This window comes from Anopheles coustani, chromosome 2 (assembly GCF_943734705.1).
Source record: "Anopheles coustani chromosome 2, idAnoCousDA_361_x.2, whole genome shotgun sequence".
NCBI classification, from domain to species: domain Eukaryota; kingdom Metazoa; phylum Arthropoda; class Insecta; order Diptera; family Culicidae; genus Anopheles; species Anopheles coustani.
The window spans coordinates 7,936,639-7,954,047 of NC_071289.1; the positions used below are offsets into that span (position 1 = coordinate 7,936,639).

Here is a 17,409-nt window from a genome sequence, read left to right on the forward strand (position 1 = left end):
GAAGCGTAACCGAGAATGGGTGACTTACTTGTATTAATCAGGTAATGATGAAGCAACGGTCTGATTGTGTAAGTAAAATTCAAACCATTTTAGAAAGGTACAAGCAATCGAAACAAATCAAGTTATCTGAAACTGAAAGCGCATTACAATCGTTCATCAATGATCGTGCCGACCAATTGCACTGGACAAATTGTGAAGTAAGGCACGTCCGACGATGTACCTTCACAATATTAGTTTAATAAAGCTTGTTAGCTAATGATGATTGCTTCCTTTCAATTGTCCAAACATGTTGCAATGAGTCGTCAGTTAACGAGTTAACGCAGATTTAACAGCCCGCGTCGATAAGCCCATGGCGAAAGCATTGTTTGCTTGTTCATCTCCCACGAGGTGCACGATAGTACCAATAAACGTTAACGAGCGACAGATCGATAGATCAACAATAATATAGCGGGATGTGCAACAAGAACACTTGTGCACAGTTTAGATCCCAAGGAAAAGTCAGGTATATAAAGACTTCCCGCGCGCTACTCGAGTTGTAAGTAGTGCACACCTTTGGCCAGGATAAGACCTCCCTCAACAAGACAGTGAAGTGAAAATGGAAAAGTGCAAAGTTGGTTTATTTCCCAGAGTGTTTGTGATGATGATGGTAAGTTGTGCTGTTAGTGAAAAGTGATTATCCGAGGAATCTTATTATAGTTGGTTCCCGAGAGAAAAATGAAATCCGACTGTGATAAAAGAAGTAAAACACATTCTGATCAAATTCTAATATGATTAAATGTCTGGTTACTTTCGAAACAGGTCATAACATGTGTAAAAGGTGGAATAAAAGATGAAATGAGGAATGGCGTATCGTTCAAGCTGACGGAATTGATAAGACGGTTGTTTCCGGTGGATGAAAAAGTGAAACAAAGTGTTTTTGATAATCTAGTTCCGAACATTGTGAAAAAAATAAAGGATTACATTTTTCCAACAACAACCACATCACAATCAACATCGATCGATCAAGAACAAACAACATCTGAACAATCAATAACTGAGCAATCAACCACACCATCGGAGTCAACCACTGAACAAACATTGGATACTACAACCAAACAATCAACACCGACCGAGGTGGACGATATCAACACAACTGAGAGGGCTGAAGGAGAGACAGAAGAGACAACGGCTGAAGGAGAGACAGAAGCCAACACAGCTGAAGGAGAAACAGAAGCCACCACAGCTGAAGAAGAGACCGAAGAGACGACGGCTGAAGGAGAGACAGAAGAGACGACGGCTGAAGGAGAAACAGAAGAGACGACGGCGGAAGGAGAAACAGAAGAGACAACGGCGGAAGGAGAGACAGAAGAGACGACGGCTGAAGGAGAGACAGAAGAGACGACGGCTGAAGGAGAGACAGAAGAGACGACGGCTGAAGGAAAGACAGAAGAGACGACGGCTGAAGGAGAGACAGAAGAGACGACGACTGAAGGAGAGACAGAAGAGACGACGGTGGAAGGAGAAACAGAAGAGACGACGGCTGAAGGAGAGACAGAAGAGACGACGGCTGAAGGAGAGACAGAAGAGACGACGGCGGAAGGAGAGACAGAAGAGACGACGGCTGAAGGAGAGACAGAAGAGACGACGGCTGAAGGAGAGACACAAGAGACGACGGCTGAAGGAGAGACAGAAGAGACGACGGCTGAAGGAGAGACAGAAGCCACCACAGCTGAAGGAGAGACAGAAGAGACGACGGCTGAAGGAGAAACAGAAGAGACGACGGCTGAAGGAGAGACAGAAGAGACGACGGCTGAAGGAGAGACAGAAGAGACGACGGCGGAAGGAGAGACAGAAGAGACGACGGCTGAAGGAGAGACAGAAGAGACGACAGCCGAAGGAGAAACAGAAGAGACGACGGCTGAAGGAGAGACAGAAGAGACGACGGCGGAAGGAGAGACAGAAGAGACGACGGCGGAAGGAGAGACAGAAGAGACGACGGCGGAAGGAGAGACAGAAGAGACGACGGCTGAAGGAGAGACAGAAGAGACGACGGCTGAAGGAGAGACAGAAGAGACGACGGCTGAAGGAGAGACAGAAGAGACGACGGCTGAAGGAGAAACAGAAGAGACGACGGCGGAAGGAGAGACAGAAGAGACGACGGCTGAAGGAGAGACAGAAGAGACGACGGCGGAAGGAGAGACAGAAGAGACGACGGCGGACGGAAAGACAGAAGAGACGATGGCGGAAGGAGAGACAGAAGAGACGACAGCTGAAGGAGAGACAGAAGAGACGACGGCTGAAGGAAAGACAGAAGAGACGACGACTGAAGGAGAGACAGAAGAGACGACGGCGGAAGGAGAGACAGAAGAGACGACGGCTGAAGGAGAGACAGAAGAGACGACGGCGGAAGGAGAAACAGAAGAGACGACGGCTGAAGGAGAGACAGAAGAGACGACGGCTGAAGGAGAGACAGAAGAGACGACGGCTGAAGGAGAGACAGAAGAGACGACGGTGGAAGGAGAAACAGAAGAGACGACGGCTGAAGGAGAGACAGAAGAGACGACGGCTGAAGGAGAGACAGAAGAGACGACGGCGGAAGGAGAGACAGAAGAGACGACGGCTGAAGGAGAGACAGAAGAGACGACGGCTGAAGGAGAGACACAAGAGACGACGGCTGAAGGAGAGACAGAAGAGACGACGGCGGAAGGAGAGACAGAAGACACGACGACGGAAGGAGAGACAGAAGAGACGACGGCTGAAGGAGAAACAGAAGAGAAGACGGCGGAAGGAGAAACAGAAGAGACAACGGCTGAAGGAGAGACAGAAGAGACGACGGCTGAAGGAAAGACAGAAGAGACGACGGCTGAAGGAGAGACAGAAGAGACGACGGCGGAAGGAGAGACAGAAGAGACGACGGCGGACGGAAAGACAGAAGAGACGATGGCGGAAGGAGAGACAGAAGAGACGACAGCTGAAGGAGAGACAGAAGCCACCACTGCTGAAGGAGAGACAGAAGAGACGACGGCTGAAGGAGAAACAGAAGAGACGACGGCGGAAGGAGAGACAGAAGAGACGACGGCTGAAGGAGAAACAGAAGAGACGAAGGCGGAAGAGGAGACAGAAGAGACGACGGCGGAAGGAGAGACAGAAGAGACGACGGCTGAAGGAGAGACAGAAGAGACGACAGTCGAAGGAGAAACAGAAGAGACGACGGCTGAAGGAGAGACAGAAGCCACCACTGCTGAAGGAGAGACAGAAGAGACGACGGCTGAAGGAGAGACAGAAGCCACCACAGCTGAAGGAGAGACAGAAGAGACGACGGCGGAAGGAGAGACAGAAGAGACGACGGCTGAAGGAGAGACAGAAGAGACGACAGCCGAAGGAGAAACAGAAGAGACGACGGCTGAAGGAGAGACAGAAGAGACGACGGCTGAAGGAGAGACAGAAGAGACGACGGCTGAAGGAGAGACAGAAGAGACGACGGCGGAAGGAGAGACAGAAGAGACGACTGCTGAAGGAGAGACAGAAGCCACCACTGCTGAAGGAGAGACAGAAGAGACGACGGCTGAAGGAGAGACAGAAGCCACCACAGCTGAAGGAGAGACAGAAGAGACGACGGCTGAAGGAGAGACAGAAGAGACGACGGCTGAAGGAGAGACAGAAGCCACCACAGCTGAAGGAGAGACAGAAGAGACGACGGCTGAAGGAGAGACAGAAGAGACGACGGCTGAAGGAGAGACAGAAGAGACGACGGCTGAAGGAGAGACAGAAGAGACGACGGCTGAAGGAGAGACAGAAGAGACGACGGCGGAAGGAGAGACAGAAGAGACGACGGCTGAAGGAGAGACAGAAGAGACGACGGCGGAAGGAGAGACAGAAGAGACGACGGCTGAAGGAGAGACAGAAGCCACCACTGCTGAAGGAGAGACAGAAGAGACGACGGCTGAAGGAGAGACAGAAGCCACCACAGCTGAAGGAGAGACAGAAGAGACGACGGCTGAAGGAGAGACAAAAGAGACGACGGCTGAAGGAGAGACAGAAGAGACGACGGCTGAAGGAGAGACAGAAGAGACAACGGCTGAAGGAGAGACAGAAGAGACGACGGCGGAAGGAGAGACAGAAGAGACGACGGCTGAAGGAGAGACAGAAGAGACGACGGCTGAAGGAGAGACAGAAGAGACGACGGCGGAAGGAGAGACAGAAGAGACGACGGCTGAAGGAGAGACAGATGAGACGACGGCGGAAGGAGAGACAGAAGAGACGACGGCTGAAGGAGAAACAGAAGAGACGACGGCGGAAGGAGAGACAGAAGAGACGACGGCGGAAGGAGGGACAGAAGCCACCACTGCTGAAGGAGAGACAGAAGAGACGACGGCTGAAGGAGAGATAGAAGAGACGACGGCTGAAGGAGAGACAGAAGAGACGACGGCTGAAGGAGAGACAGAAGAGACGACGGCGGAAGGAGAGACACAAGAGACGACGGCTGAAGGAGAGACACAAGAGACGACGGCTGAAGGAGAGACAGAAGAGACGACGGCTGAAGGAGAGACAGAAGAGACGACGGCTGAAGGAGAGACACAAGAGACGACGGCTGAAGGAGAGACAGAAGAGACGACGGCTGAAGGAGAGACAGAAGAGACGACGGCTGAAGGAGAGACAGAAGAGACGACGGCTGAAGGAGAGACAGAAGCCACCAAAGCTGAAGGAGAGACAGAAGAGACGACGGCGGAAGGAGAAACAGAAGAGACGACGGCTGAAGGAGAGACAGAAGAGACGACGGCTGAAGGAGAGACAGAAGAGACGACGGCTGAAGGAGAGACAGAAGAGACGACGGCTGAAGGAGTGACAGAAGCCACCACAGCTGAAGGAGAGACAGAAGACACGACGGCGGAAGGAGAAACAGAAGAGACGACGGCTGAAGGAGAGACAGAAGAGACGACGGCGGAAGGAGAGACAGAAGAGACGACGGCGGAAGGAGAGACAGAAGAGACGACGGCTGAAGGAGAGATAGAAGAGACGACGGCTGAAGGAGAGACAGAAGAGACGACGGCTGAAGGAGAGACAGAAGAGACGACGGCTGAAGGAGAGACAGAAGAGACGACGGCTGAAGGAGAGACAGAAGAGACGACGGCTGAAGGAGAGACAGAAGAGACGACGGCTGAAGGAGAGACAGAAGAGACGACGGCTGAAGGAGTGACAGAAGCCACCACAGCTGAAGGAGAGACAGAAGACACGACGGCTGAAGGAGAAACAGAAGAGACGACGGCTGAAGGAGAGACAGAAGAGACGACGGCGGAAGGAGAGACAGAAGAGACGACGGCTGAAGGAGAGACAGAAGAGACGACGGCGGAAGGAGAGACAGAAGAGACGACGGCTGAAGGAGAGACAGAAGAGACGACGGCGGAAGGAGAGACAGAAGAGACGACGGCTGAAGGAGAGACAGAAGAGACGACGGCTGAAGGAGAGACAGAAGAGACGAAGGCGGAAGGAGAGACAGAAGCGACGACGGCTGAAGGAGAGACAGAAGAGACGACGGCTGAAGGAGAGACAGAAGAGACGACGGCTGAAGGAGAAACAGAAGAGACGACGGCTGAAGGAGAGACAGAAGAGACGACGGCTGAAGGAGAGACAGAAGAGACGACGGCTGAAGGAGAGACAGAAGAGACGACGGCGGAAGGAGAGACAGAAGAGACGACGGCTGAAGGAGAGACAGAAGAGACGACGGCTGAAGGAGAGACAGATGAGACGACGGCTGAAGGAGAGACAGAAGAGACGACGGCTGAAGGAGAGACAGAAGAGACGACGGCGGAAGGAGAGACAGAAGCCACCACTGCTGAAGGAGAGACAGAAGAGACGACGGCTGAAGGAGAGACAGAAGAGACGACGGCTGAAGGAGAGACAGAAGAGACGACGGCTGAAGGAGAGACAGAAGAGACGACGGCTGAAGGAGAAACAGAAGAGACGACGGCTGAAGGAGAGACAGAAGAGACGACGGCGGAAGGAGAGACAGAAGAGACGACGGCGGAAGGAGAGACAGAAGAGACGACGGCGGAAGGAGAGACAGAAGAGACGACGGCGGAAGGAGAGACAGAAGAGACGACGGCTGAAGGAGAAACAGAAGAGACGACGGCTGAAGGAGAGACAGAAGAGACGACGGCGGAAGGAGAGACAGAAGAGACGACGGCTGAAGGAGAGACAGAAGAGACGACGGCGGAAGGAGAGACAGAAGAGACGACGGCTGAAGGAGAGACAGAAGAGACGATGGCGGAAGGAGAGACAGAAGCCACCACTGCTGAAGGAAAGACAGAAGAGACGACGGCTGAAGGAGAAACAGAAGAGACGACGGCTGAAGGAGAGACAGAAGAGACGACGGCTGAAGGAGAGACAGAAGAGACGACGGCGGAAGGAGAGACAGAAGAGACGACGGCTGAAGGAGAGACAGAAGAGACGACGGCGGAAGGAGAGACAGAAGAAACGACGGCTGAAGGAGAGACAGAAGAGACGACGGCTGAAGGAGAGACAGAAAAGACGACGGCGGAAGGAGAGACAGAAGCCACCACTGCTGAAGGAGAGACAGAAGAGACGACGGCGGAAGGAGAAACAGAAGAGACGACGGCTGAAGGAGAGACAGAAGAGACGACGGCGGAAGGAGAGACAGAAGAGACGACGGCGGAAGGAGAGACAGAAGAGACGACGGCGGAAGGAGAGACAGAAGAGACGACGGCTGAAGGAGAGACAGAAGAGACGACGGCTGAAGGAGAGACAGAAGAGACGACGGCGGAAGGAGAGACAGAAGAGACGACGGCTGAAGGAGAAACAGAAGAAACGACGGCTGAAGGAGAGACAGAAGAGACGACGGCGGAAGGAGAGACAGAAGCCACCATTGCTGAAGGAGAGACAGAAGAGACGACGGCTGAAGGAGAGACAGAAGAGACGACGGCGGAAGGAGGGACAGAAGCCACCACTGCTGAAGGAGAGACAGAAGAGACGACGGCTGAAGGAGAAACAGAAGAGACGACGGCGGAAGGAGAGACAGAAGAGACGACGGCTGAAGGAGAGACAGAAGAGACGACGGCTGAAGGAGAGACAGAAGAGACGACGGCTGAAGGAGAGACAGAAGAGACGACGGCTGAAGGAGAGACAGAAGAGACGACGGCTGAAGGAGAGACAGAAAAGACGACGGCGGAAGGAGAGACAGAAGAGACGACGGCTGAAGGAGAGACACAAGAGACGACGGCTGAAGGAGAGACAGAAGAGACGACGGCTGAAGGAGAGACAGAAGAGACGACGGCGGAAGGAGAGACAGAAGAGACGACGGCTGAAGGAGAGACAGAAGAGACGACGGCTGAAGGAGAGGCAGAAGAGACGACGGCGGAAGGAGAGACAGAAGAGACGACGGCTGAAGGAGAGACAGATGAGACGACGGCTGAAGGAGAGACAGAAGAGACGACGGCTGAAGGAGAAACAGAAGAGACGACGGCTGAAGGAGAGACACAAGAGACGACGGCTGAAGGAGAGACAGAAGAGACGACGGCTGAAGGAGAGACAGAAGAGACGACGGCTGAAGGAGTGACAGAAGCCACCACAGCTGAAGGAGAGACAGAAGACACGACGGCTGAAGGAGAAACAGAAGAGACGACGGCTGAAGGAGAGACAGAAGAGACGACGGCGGAAGGAGAGACAGAAGAGACGACGGCTGAAGGAGAGACAGAAGAGACGACAGCCGAAGGAGAAACAGAAGAGACGACGGCTGAAGGAGAGACAGAAGAGACGACGGCGGAAGGAGAGACAGAAGAGACGACGGCTGAAGGAGAGACAGAAGAGACGACGGCTGAAGGAGAGACAGAAGAGACGAAGGCGGAAGGAGAGACAGAAGCGACGACGGCGGAAGGAGAGACAGATGAGACGACGGCGGAAGGAGAGACAGAAGAGACGACGGCGGAAGGAGAGACAGAAGAGACGACGGCGGAAGGAGAGACAGAAGAGACGACGGCTGAAGGAGAGACAGAAGAGACGACGGCTGAAGGAGAGACAGAAGAGACGACGGCTGAAGGAGAGACAGAAGAGACGACGGCGGAAGGAGAGACAGAAGAGACGACGGCTGAAGGAGAGACAGAAGAGACGACGGCTGAAGGAGAGACAGAAGAGACGACGGCTGAAGGAGAGACAGAAGAGACGACGGCGGAAGGAGAGACAGAAGAGACGACGGCGGAAGGAGAGACAGAAGAGACGACGGCGGAAGGAGAGAAAGAAGTAACGACGGCTGAAGGAGAGACAGAAGAGACGACGGCTGAAGGAGAGACAGAAGAGACGACGGCTGAAGGAGAGACAGAAGAGACGACGGCGGAAGGAGAGACAGAAGAGACGACGGCTGAAGGAGAGACAGAAGAGACGACGGCTGAAGGAGAGACAGAAGAGACGACGGCGGAAGGAGAGACAGAAGAAACGACGGCTGAAGGAGAAACAGAAGAGACGACGGCTGAAGGAGAGACAGAAGAGACGACGGCGGAAGGAGAGACAGAAGAGACGACGGCTGAAGGAGAGACAGAAGAGACGACGGCTGAAGGAGAGACAGAAGAGACGACGGCTGAAGGAGAGACAGAAGAGACGACGGCTGAAGGAGAGACAGAAGAGACGACGGCGGAAGGAGAGACAGAAGAGACGACGGCGGAAGGAGAGACAGAAGAGACGACGGCGGAAGGAGAGACAGAAGAAACGACGGCTGAAGGAGAGATAGAAGAGACGACGGCTGAAGGAGAGACAGAAGAGACGACGGCGGAAGGAGAGACAGAAGCCACCACTGCTGAAGGAGAGACAGAAGATACGACGGCGGAAGGAGAAACAGAAGAGACGACGGCTGAAGGAGAGACAGAAGAGACGACGGCGGAAGGAGAGACAGAAGAGACGACGGCGGAAGGAGAGACAGAAGAGACGACGGCGGAAGGAGAGACAGAAGAGACGACGGCTGAAGGAGAGACAGAAGAGACGACGGCTGAAGGAGAGACAGAAGAGACGACGGCTGAAGGAGAGACAGAAGAGACGACGGCTGAAGGAGAAACAGAAGAGACGACGGCTGAAGGAGAGACAGAAGAGACGACGGCGGAAGGAGAGACAGAAGCCACCACTGCTGAAGGAGAGACAGAAGAGACGACGGCTGAAGGAGAAACAGAAGAGACGACGGCTGAAGGAGAGACAGAAGAGACGACGGCTGAAGGAGAGACAGAAGAGACGACAGCCGAAGGAGAAACAGAAGAGACGACGGCTGAAGGAGAGACAGAAGAGACGACGGCTGAAGGAGAGACAGAAGAGACGACGGCTGAAGGAGAGACAGAAGAGACGACGGCTGAAGGAGAGACAGAAGAGACGACGGCGGAAGGAGAGACAGAAGAGACGACGGCTGAAGGAGAGACAGAAGAGACGACGGCTGAAGGAGAGACAGAAGAGACGACGGCTGAAGGAGAGACAGAAGAGACGACGGCTGAAGGAGAGACAGAAGAGACGACGGCTGAAGGAGAGACAGAAGAGACGACGGCGGAAGGAGAGACAGAAGAGACGACGGCTGAAGGAGAGACAGAAGAGACGACGGCGGAAGGAGAGACAGAAGAGACGACGGCTGAAGGAGAGACAGAAGCCACCACTGCTGAAGGAGAGACAGAAGAGACGACGGCTGAAGGAGAGACAGAAGCCACCACAGCTGAAGGAGAGACAGAAGAGACGACGGCTGAAGGAGAGACAGAAGAGACGACGGCGGAAGGAGAGACAGAAGAGACGACGGCGGAAGGAGAGACAGAAGAGACGACGGCTGAAGGAGAGACAGAAGAGACGACGGCTGAAGGAAAGACAGAAGAGACGACGGCTGAAGGAGAGACAGAAGAGACGACGGCTGAAGGAGAGACAGAAGAGACGACGGCCGAAGGAGAGACAGAAGCCACCACAGCTGAAGGAGAGACAGAAGAGACGACGGCTGAAGGAGAGATAGAAGAGACGACGGCTGAAGGAGAGACAGAAGAGACCACGGCTGAAGGAGAGACAGAAGAGACGACGGCGGAAGGAGGGACAGAAGCCACCACTGCTGAAGGAGAGACAGAAGAGACGACGGCTGAAGGAGAGACAGAAGAGACGACGGCTGAAGGAGAGACACAAGAGACGACGGCTGAAGGAGAGACAGAAGAGACGACGGCTGAAGGAGAGACAGAAGAGACGACGGCTGAAGGAGAGACACAAGAGACGACGGCTGAAGGAGAGACAGAAGAGACGACGGCTGAAGGAGAGACACAAGAGACGACGGCTGAAGGAGAGACAGAAGCCACCACAGCTGAAGGAGAGACAGAAGACACGACGGCTGAAGGAGAAACAGAAGAGACGACGGCTGAAGGAGAGACAGAAGAGACGACGGCGGAAGGAGAGACAGAAGAGACGACGGCTGAAGGAGAGATAGAAGAGACGACGGCTGAAGGAGAGACAGAAGAGACGACGGCTGAAGGAGAGACAGAAGAGACGACGGCGGAAGGAGAGACAGAAGCCACCACTGCTGAAGGAGAGACAGAAGAGACGACGGCTGAAGGAGAGACAGAAGAGACGACGGCTGAAGGAGAGACAGAAGAGACGACGGCCGAAGGAGAGACAGAAGAGACGACGGCTGAAGGAGTGACAGAATCCACCACAGCTGAAGGAGAGACAGAAGAGACGACGGCTGAAGGAGAAACAGAAGAGACGACGGCTGAAGGAGAGACAGAAGAGACGACGGCGGAAGGAGAGACAGAAGAGACGACGGCTGAAGGAGAGACAGAAGAGACGACGGCGGAAGGAGAGATAGAAGAGACGACGGCTGAAGGAGAGACAGAAGAGACGACGGCTGAAGGAGAGACAGAAGAGACGACGGCTGAAGGAGAGACAGAAGAGACGACGGCTGAAGGAGAGACACAAGAGACGACGGCTGAAGGAGAGACAGAAGAGACGACGGCTGAAGGAGAGACAGAAGAGACGACGGCTGAAGGAGTGACAGAAGCCACCACAGCTGAAGGAGAGACAGAAGAGACGACGGCTGAAGGAGAAACAGAAGAGACGACGGCTGAAGGAGAGACAGAAGAGACGACGGCTGAAGGAGAGACAGAAGAGACGACGGCGGAAGGAGAGACAGAAGAGACGACGGCGGAAGGAGAGACAGAAGAGACGACGGCGGAAGGAGAGACAGAAGAAACGACGGCTGAAGGAGAGACAGAAGAGACGACGGCTGAAGGAGAGACAGAAGAGACGACGGCTGAAGGAGAGACAGAAGCCAACACAGCTGAAGGAGAGACAGAAGAGACGACGGCGGAAGGAGAGACAGAAGAGACGACGGCTGAAGGAGAGACACAAGAGACGACGGCTGAAGGAGAGACAGAAGAGACGACGGCTGAAGGAGAGACAGAAGAGACGACGGCTGAAGGAGAGACAGAAGAGACGACGGCTGAAGGAGAGACACAAGAGACGACGGCTGAAGGAGAGACAGAAGAGACGACGGCGGAAGGAGAGACAGAAGCCACCACTGCTGAAGGAGAGACAGAAGAGACGACGGCTGAAGGAGAGACAGAAGAGACGACGGCTGAAGGAGAGACAGAAGACACGACGGCTGAAGGAGAAACAGAAGAGACGACGGCTGAAGGAGAGACAGAAGAGACGACGGCGGAAGGAGAGACAGAAGAGACGACGGCTGAAGGAGAGACAGAAGAGACGACAGCCGAAGGAGAAACAGAAGAGACGACGGCGGAAGGAGAGACAGAAGAGACGACGGCGGAAGGAGAAACAGAAGAGACGACGGCGGAAGGAGAGACAGAAGAGACGACGGCTGAAGGAGAAACAGAAGAGACGACGGCTGAAGGAGAGACAGAAGAGACGACGGCGGAAGGAGAGACAGAAGCCACCACTGCTGAAGGAGAGACAGAAGAGACGACGGCTGAAGGAGAAACAGAAGAGACGACGGCTGAAGGAGAGACAGAAGAGACGACGGCTGAAGGAGAGACAGAAGAGACGACGGCGGAAGGAGAGACAGAAGAGACGACGGCGGATAGAGAGACAGAAGAGACGACGGCGGAAGGAGAGACAGAAGAAACGACGGCTGAAGGAGAGACAGAAGAGACGACGGCTGAAGGAGAGACAGAAGAGACGACGGCGGAAGGAGAGACAGAAGCCACCACTGTTGAAGGAGAGACAGAAGAGACGACGGCGGAAGGAGAAACAGAAGAGACGACGGCTGAAGGAGAGACAGAAGAGACGACGGCGGAAGGAGAGACAGAAGAGACGACGGCTGAAGGAGTGACAGAAGCCACCACTGCTGAAGGAGAGACAGAAGAGACGACGGCGGAAGGAGAAACAGAAGAGACGACGGCTGAAGGAGAGACAGAAGAGACGACGGCTGAAGGAGAGACAGAAGAGACGACGGCTGAAGGAGAAACAGAAGAGACGACGGCTGAAGGAGAGACAGAAGAGACGACGGCGGAAGGAGAGACAGAAGAGACGACGGCTGAAGGAGAGACAGAAGAGACGACGGCTGAAGGAGAGACAGAAGAGACGACGGCGGAAGGAGAGACAGAAGAGACGACGGCGGAAGGAGAGACAGAAGAGACGACGGCTGAAGGAGAGACAGAAGAGACGACGGCTGAAGGAGAGACAGAAGAGACGACGGCGGAAGGAGAGACAGAAGAGACGACGGCTGAAGGAGAAACAGAAGAGACGACGGCGGAAGGAGAGACAGAAGAGACGACGGCGGAAGGAGAGACAGAAGAGACGACGGCTGAAGGAGAGACAGAAGAGACGACGGCTGAAGGAGAGACAGAAGAGACGACGGCGGAAGGAGAGACAGAAGAGACGACGGCGGAAGGAGAGACAGAAGAGACGACGGCTGAAGGAGAGACAGAAGAGACGACGGCTGAAGGAGAGACAGAAGAGACGACGGCGGAAGGAGAGACAGAAGAGACGACGGCGGAAGGAGAGACAGAAGAGACGACGGCTGAAGGAGAAACAGAAGAGACGACGGCTGAAGGAGAGACAGAAGAGACGACGGCGGAAGGAGAGACAGAAGCCACCACTGCTGAAGGAGAGACAGAAGAGACGACGGCTGAAGGAGAAACAGAAGAGACGACGGCGGAAGGAGAAACAGAAGAGACGACGGCTGAAGGAGAGACAGAAGAGACGACGGCTGAAGGAGAGACAGAAGAGACGACGGCTGAAGGAGAAACAGAAGAGACGACGGCTGAAGGAGAGACAGAAGAGACGACGGCTGAAGGAGAGACAGAAGAGACGACGGCTGAAGGAGAGACAGAAGAGACGACGGCTGAAGGAGAGACAGAAGAGACGACGGCTGAAGGAGAAACAGAAGAGACGACGGCTGAAGGAGAGACAGAAGAGACGACGGCGGAAGGAGAGACAGAAGAGACGACGGCTGAAGGAGAGACAGAAGAGACGACGGCGGAAGGAGAGACAGAAGAGACGACGGCGGAAGGAGAGACAGAAGAGACGACGGCGGAAGGAGAGACAGAAGAGACGACGGCTGAAGGAGAGACAGAAGAGACGACGGCTGAAGGAGAAACAGAAGAGACGACGGCTGAAGGAGAGACAGAAGAGACGACGGCGGAAGGAGAGACAGAAGAGACGACGGCTGAAGGAGAGACAGAAGAGACGACGGCTGAAGGAGAGACAGAAGAGACGACGGCGGAAGGAGAGACAGAAGAGACGACGGCGGAAGGAGAGACAGAAGAGACGACGGCGGAAGGAGAGACAGAAGAGACGACGGCTGAAGGAGAGACAGAAGAGACGACGGCGGAAGGAGAGACAGAAGAGACGACGGCGGAAGGAGAGACAGAAGCCACCACTGCTGAAGGAGAGACAGAAGAGACGACGGCTGAAGGAGAAACAGAAGAGACGACGGCTGAAGGAGAGACAGAAGAGACGACGGCTGAAGGAGAGACAGAAGAGACGACGGCTGAAGGAGAAACAGAAGAGACGACGGCTGAAGGAGAGACAGAAGAGACGACGGCGGAAGGAGAGACAGAAGAGACGACGGCTGAAGGAGAGACAGAAGAGACGACGGCTGAAGGAGAGACAGAAGAGACGACGGCGGAAGGAGAGACAGAAGAGACGACGGCGGAAGGAGAGACAGAAGAGACGACGGCGGAAGGAGAGACAGAAGAGACGACGGCTGAAGGAGAGACAGAAGAGACGACGGCGGAAGGAGAGACAGAAGAGACGACGGCGGAAGGAGAGACAGAAGAGACGACGGCTGAAGGAGAAACAGAAGAGACGACGGCTGAAGGAGAGACAGAAGAGACGACGGCGGAAGGAGAGACAGAAGCCACCACTGCTGAAGGAGAGACAGAAGAGACGACGGCTGAAGGAGAAACAGAAGAGACGACGGCTGAAGGAGAGACAGAAGAGACGACGGCTGAAGGAGAGACAGAAGAGACGACGGCGGAAGGAGAGACAGAAGAGACGACGGCGGAAGGAGAGACAGAAGAGACGACGGCGGAAGGAGAGACAGAAGAAACGACGGCTGAAGGAGAGACAGAAGAGACGACGGCTGAAGGAGAGACAGAAGAGACGACGGCGGAAGGAGAGACAGAAGCCACCACTGCTGAAGGAGAGACAGAAGAGACGACGGCGGAAGGAGAAACAGAAGAGACGACGGCTGAAGGAGAGACAGAAGAGACGACGGCGGAAGGAGAGACAGAAGAGACGACGGCGGAAGGAGAGACAGAAGAGACGACGGCGGAAGGAGAGACAGAAGAGACGACGGCTGAAGGAGAGACAGAAGAGACGACGGCGGAAGGAGAGACAGAAGAGACGACGGCTGAAGGAGAAACAGAAGAGACGACGGCTGATGGAGAGACAGAAGAGACGACGGCGGAAGGAGAGACAGAAGCCACCACTGCTGAAGGAGAGACAGAAGAGACGACGGCTGAAGGAGAAACAGAAGAGACGACGGCTGAAGGAGAGACAGAAGAGACGACGGCTGAAGGAGAGACAGAAGAGACGACAGCCGAAGGAGAAACAGAAGAGACGACGGCTGAAGGAGAGACAGAAGAGACGACGGCTGAAGGAGAGACAGAAGAGACGACGGCTGAAGGAGAGACAGAAGAGACGACGGCGGAAGGAGAGACAGAAGAGACGACGGCTGAAGGAGAGACAGAAGAGACGACGGCGGAAGGAGAGACAGAAGAGACGACGGCTGAAGGAGAGACAGAAGAGACGACGGCTGAAGGAGAGACAGAAGAGACGACGGCTGAAGGAGAGACAGAAGAGACGACGGCGGAAGGAGAGACAGAAGAGACGACGGCTGAAGGAGAGACAGAAGCCACCACAGCTGAAGGAGAGACAGAAGAGACGACGGCGGAAGGAGAGACAGAAGAGACGACGGCGGAAGGAGAGACAGAAGAGACGACGGCTGAAGGAGAGACAGATGAGACGACGGCGGAAGGAGAGACAGAAGAGACGACGGCTGAAGTAGAAACAGAAGAGACGACGGCTGAAGGAGAGACAGAAGAGACGACGGCTGAAGGAGAGACAGAAGAGACGACGGCTGAAGGAGAGACAGAAGAGACGACGGCGGAAGGAGAGACAGAAGAGACGACGGCTGAAGGAGAGACAGAAGAGACGACGGCGGAAGGAGAGACAGAAGAGACGACGGCTGAAGGAGAGACAGAAGAGACGACGGCGGAAGGAGAGACAGAAGCCACCACAGCTGAAGGAGAGACAGAAGAGACGACGGCTGAAGGAGAGACAGAAGAGACGACGGCTGAAGGAGAGACAGAAGAGACGACGGCTGAAGGAGAGACAGAAGAGACGACGGCTGAGGGAGAGACAGAACAGACGACGGCTGAAGGAGAGACAGAAGCCACCACAGCTGAAGGAGAGACAGAAGAGACGACGGCTGAAGGAGAGACAGAAGAGACGACGGCGGAAGGAGAGACAGAAGAGACGACGGCTGAAGTAGAAACAGAAGAGACGACGGCTGAAGGAGAGACAGAAGAGACGACGGCTGAAGGAGAGACAGAAGAGACGACGGCTGAAGGAGAGACAGAAGAGACGACGGCGGAAGGAGAGACAGAAGAGACGACGGCTGAAGGAGAGACAGAAGAGACGACAGCCGAAGGAGAAACAGAAGAGACGACGGCTGAAGGAGAGACAGAAGAGATGACGGCTGAAGGAGAGATAGAAGAAACGACGGCGGAAGGAGAGACGGAAGAGACGACGGCTGAAGGAGAGACAGAAGCCACCACAACTGAAGGAGAGACAGCAGAGACGACGGCTGAAGGAGAGACAGAAGAGACGTCCGCTGAAGGAGAGACAGAAGAGACGATGGCTGAAGGAGAGACAGAAGAGGCGACGGCTGAAGGAGAGACAAGTACTACCGACTTGCCGTCTACGACTCCTTCGGAACCAATCGAAGAATGCCTTGATTATAATCCACCCCCGCCTGCTTTGAGACACTTGTTTGCCAAGCTGAAACCGCATTTGAACGTTTCCTCTGCAAGTGTTCCACCTGAGCGTAGAAAGTTTCCCAGCTATCGCAAGCTCGTCAAGGACATCAATAAGGTCTCTGTCAGTTCTAATTCCTTTTATAAAAAAATGGAAGGTATTGTAACAAAGTTTGAAGCTTCAATTCGAGAATCCATTGAATCTCAAATGCAGTTTTACGAATCGACTCGTATCAATATGCTTTTCGAGTTGAAAAATTTCGTTCAGAAATCGTACAACAGCTTTACCGATCTCGTCGATCGATCCCTCAAGTCCAGCGGAGTTTGTAGCACGCGAAGCCAGGAGTGCTGGGACAAGCTGCACGCCGGATTGCCCAGGTTCATGGAGGACATGAATTTGGAGATTGTAACCTGCGACGACATCTTCAATGCGAACATGGAAAATCCCCGTGGCGCTGCGGTAAGAAGGATGACAGTCCAACGGATCGGTCAGGAGTATGGCAACATTCAAACAAAGTGTCTTCGTACCCAACAACCTAGTGGCCAAACGCTCGCCTGCCTTTTGAGGACTGTAAGTACAAGATCTGAGACCCTATCAGAAGGTTTTTTAACAGTTTTTCCTGTGCGTTCTAGTTACCACATTATGTTCCAAGAAGCGCAGCCTATTTTAGCAGCCTGCAGAATGCGATCAGTCAGGGATCTAATCTCATGGGATACGTCACAACGATGGCCAAAAGCTGCTACCAAAGTGCCTATACAGCGCGCACGGAGCTGTTCAACAACGGAATGTCGAAGTTAAATCAGTGCGTGAAGGGAGAAAACTCTAGCGACGTTGCACTTCAGAGAGAACTGGACAAATGAGTCGATCGGGTGGAAGTAAACTGATATCGCTGGGATGCATAGTTTTTATGTCAATTAAATTGTGGGCGAAGAGAAGTGCAATAATTTACAAATAAATGCTTATCAAAACTATTGAACA

General features: G+C 54.2%; 1 protein-coding gene across 1 annotated transcript; it reads left to right on the forward strand.

Moving 5' to 3' along the window:
- Positions 1-595: 595 nt before the first annotated feature.
- Positions 596-17,319, forward strand: LOC131261857 (mucin-12-like). Its single transcript, XM_058263702.1, has 15 exons — positions 596-646; positions 799-1,140; positions 2,956-3,285; positions 3,523-3,825; positions 5,386-6,066; positions 6,439-6,498; positions 6,790-6,885; positions 7,789-7,875; positions 8,113-8,172; positions 8,572-8,631; positions 9,544-9,738; positions 11,569-12,168; positions 13,540-15,684; positions 16,354-17,001; positions 17,064-17,319. Exons 1-15 carry the CDS (start codon positions 596-598, stop codon positions 17,289-17,291), a joined length of 5,886 nt encoding a protein of 1,961 aa, XP_058119685.1. The 3' UTR covers positions 17,292-17,319.
- Positions 17,320-17,409: the final 90 nt, after the last annotated feature.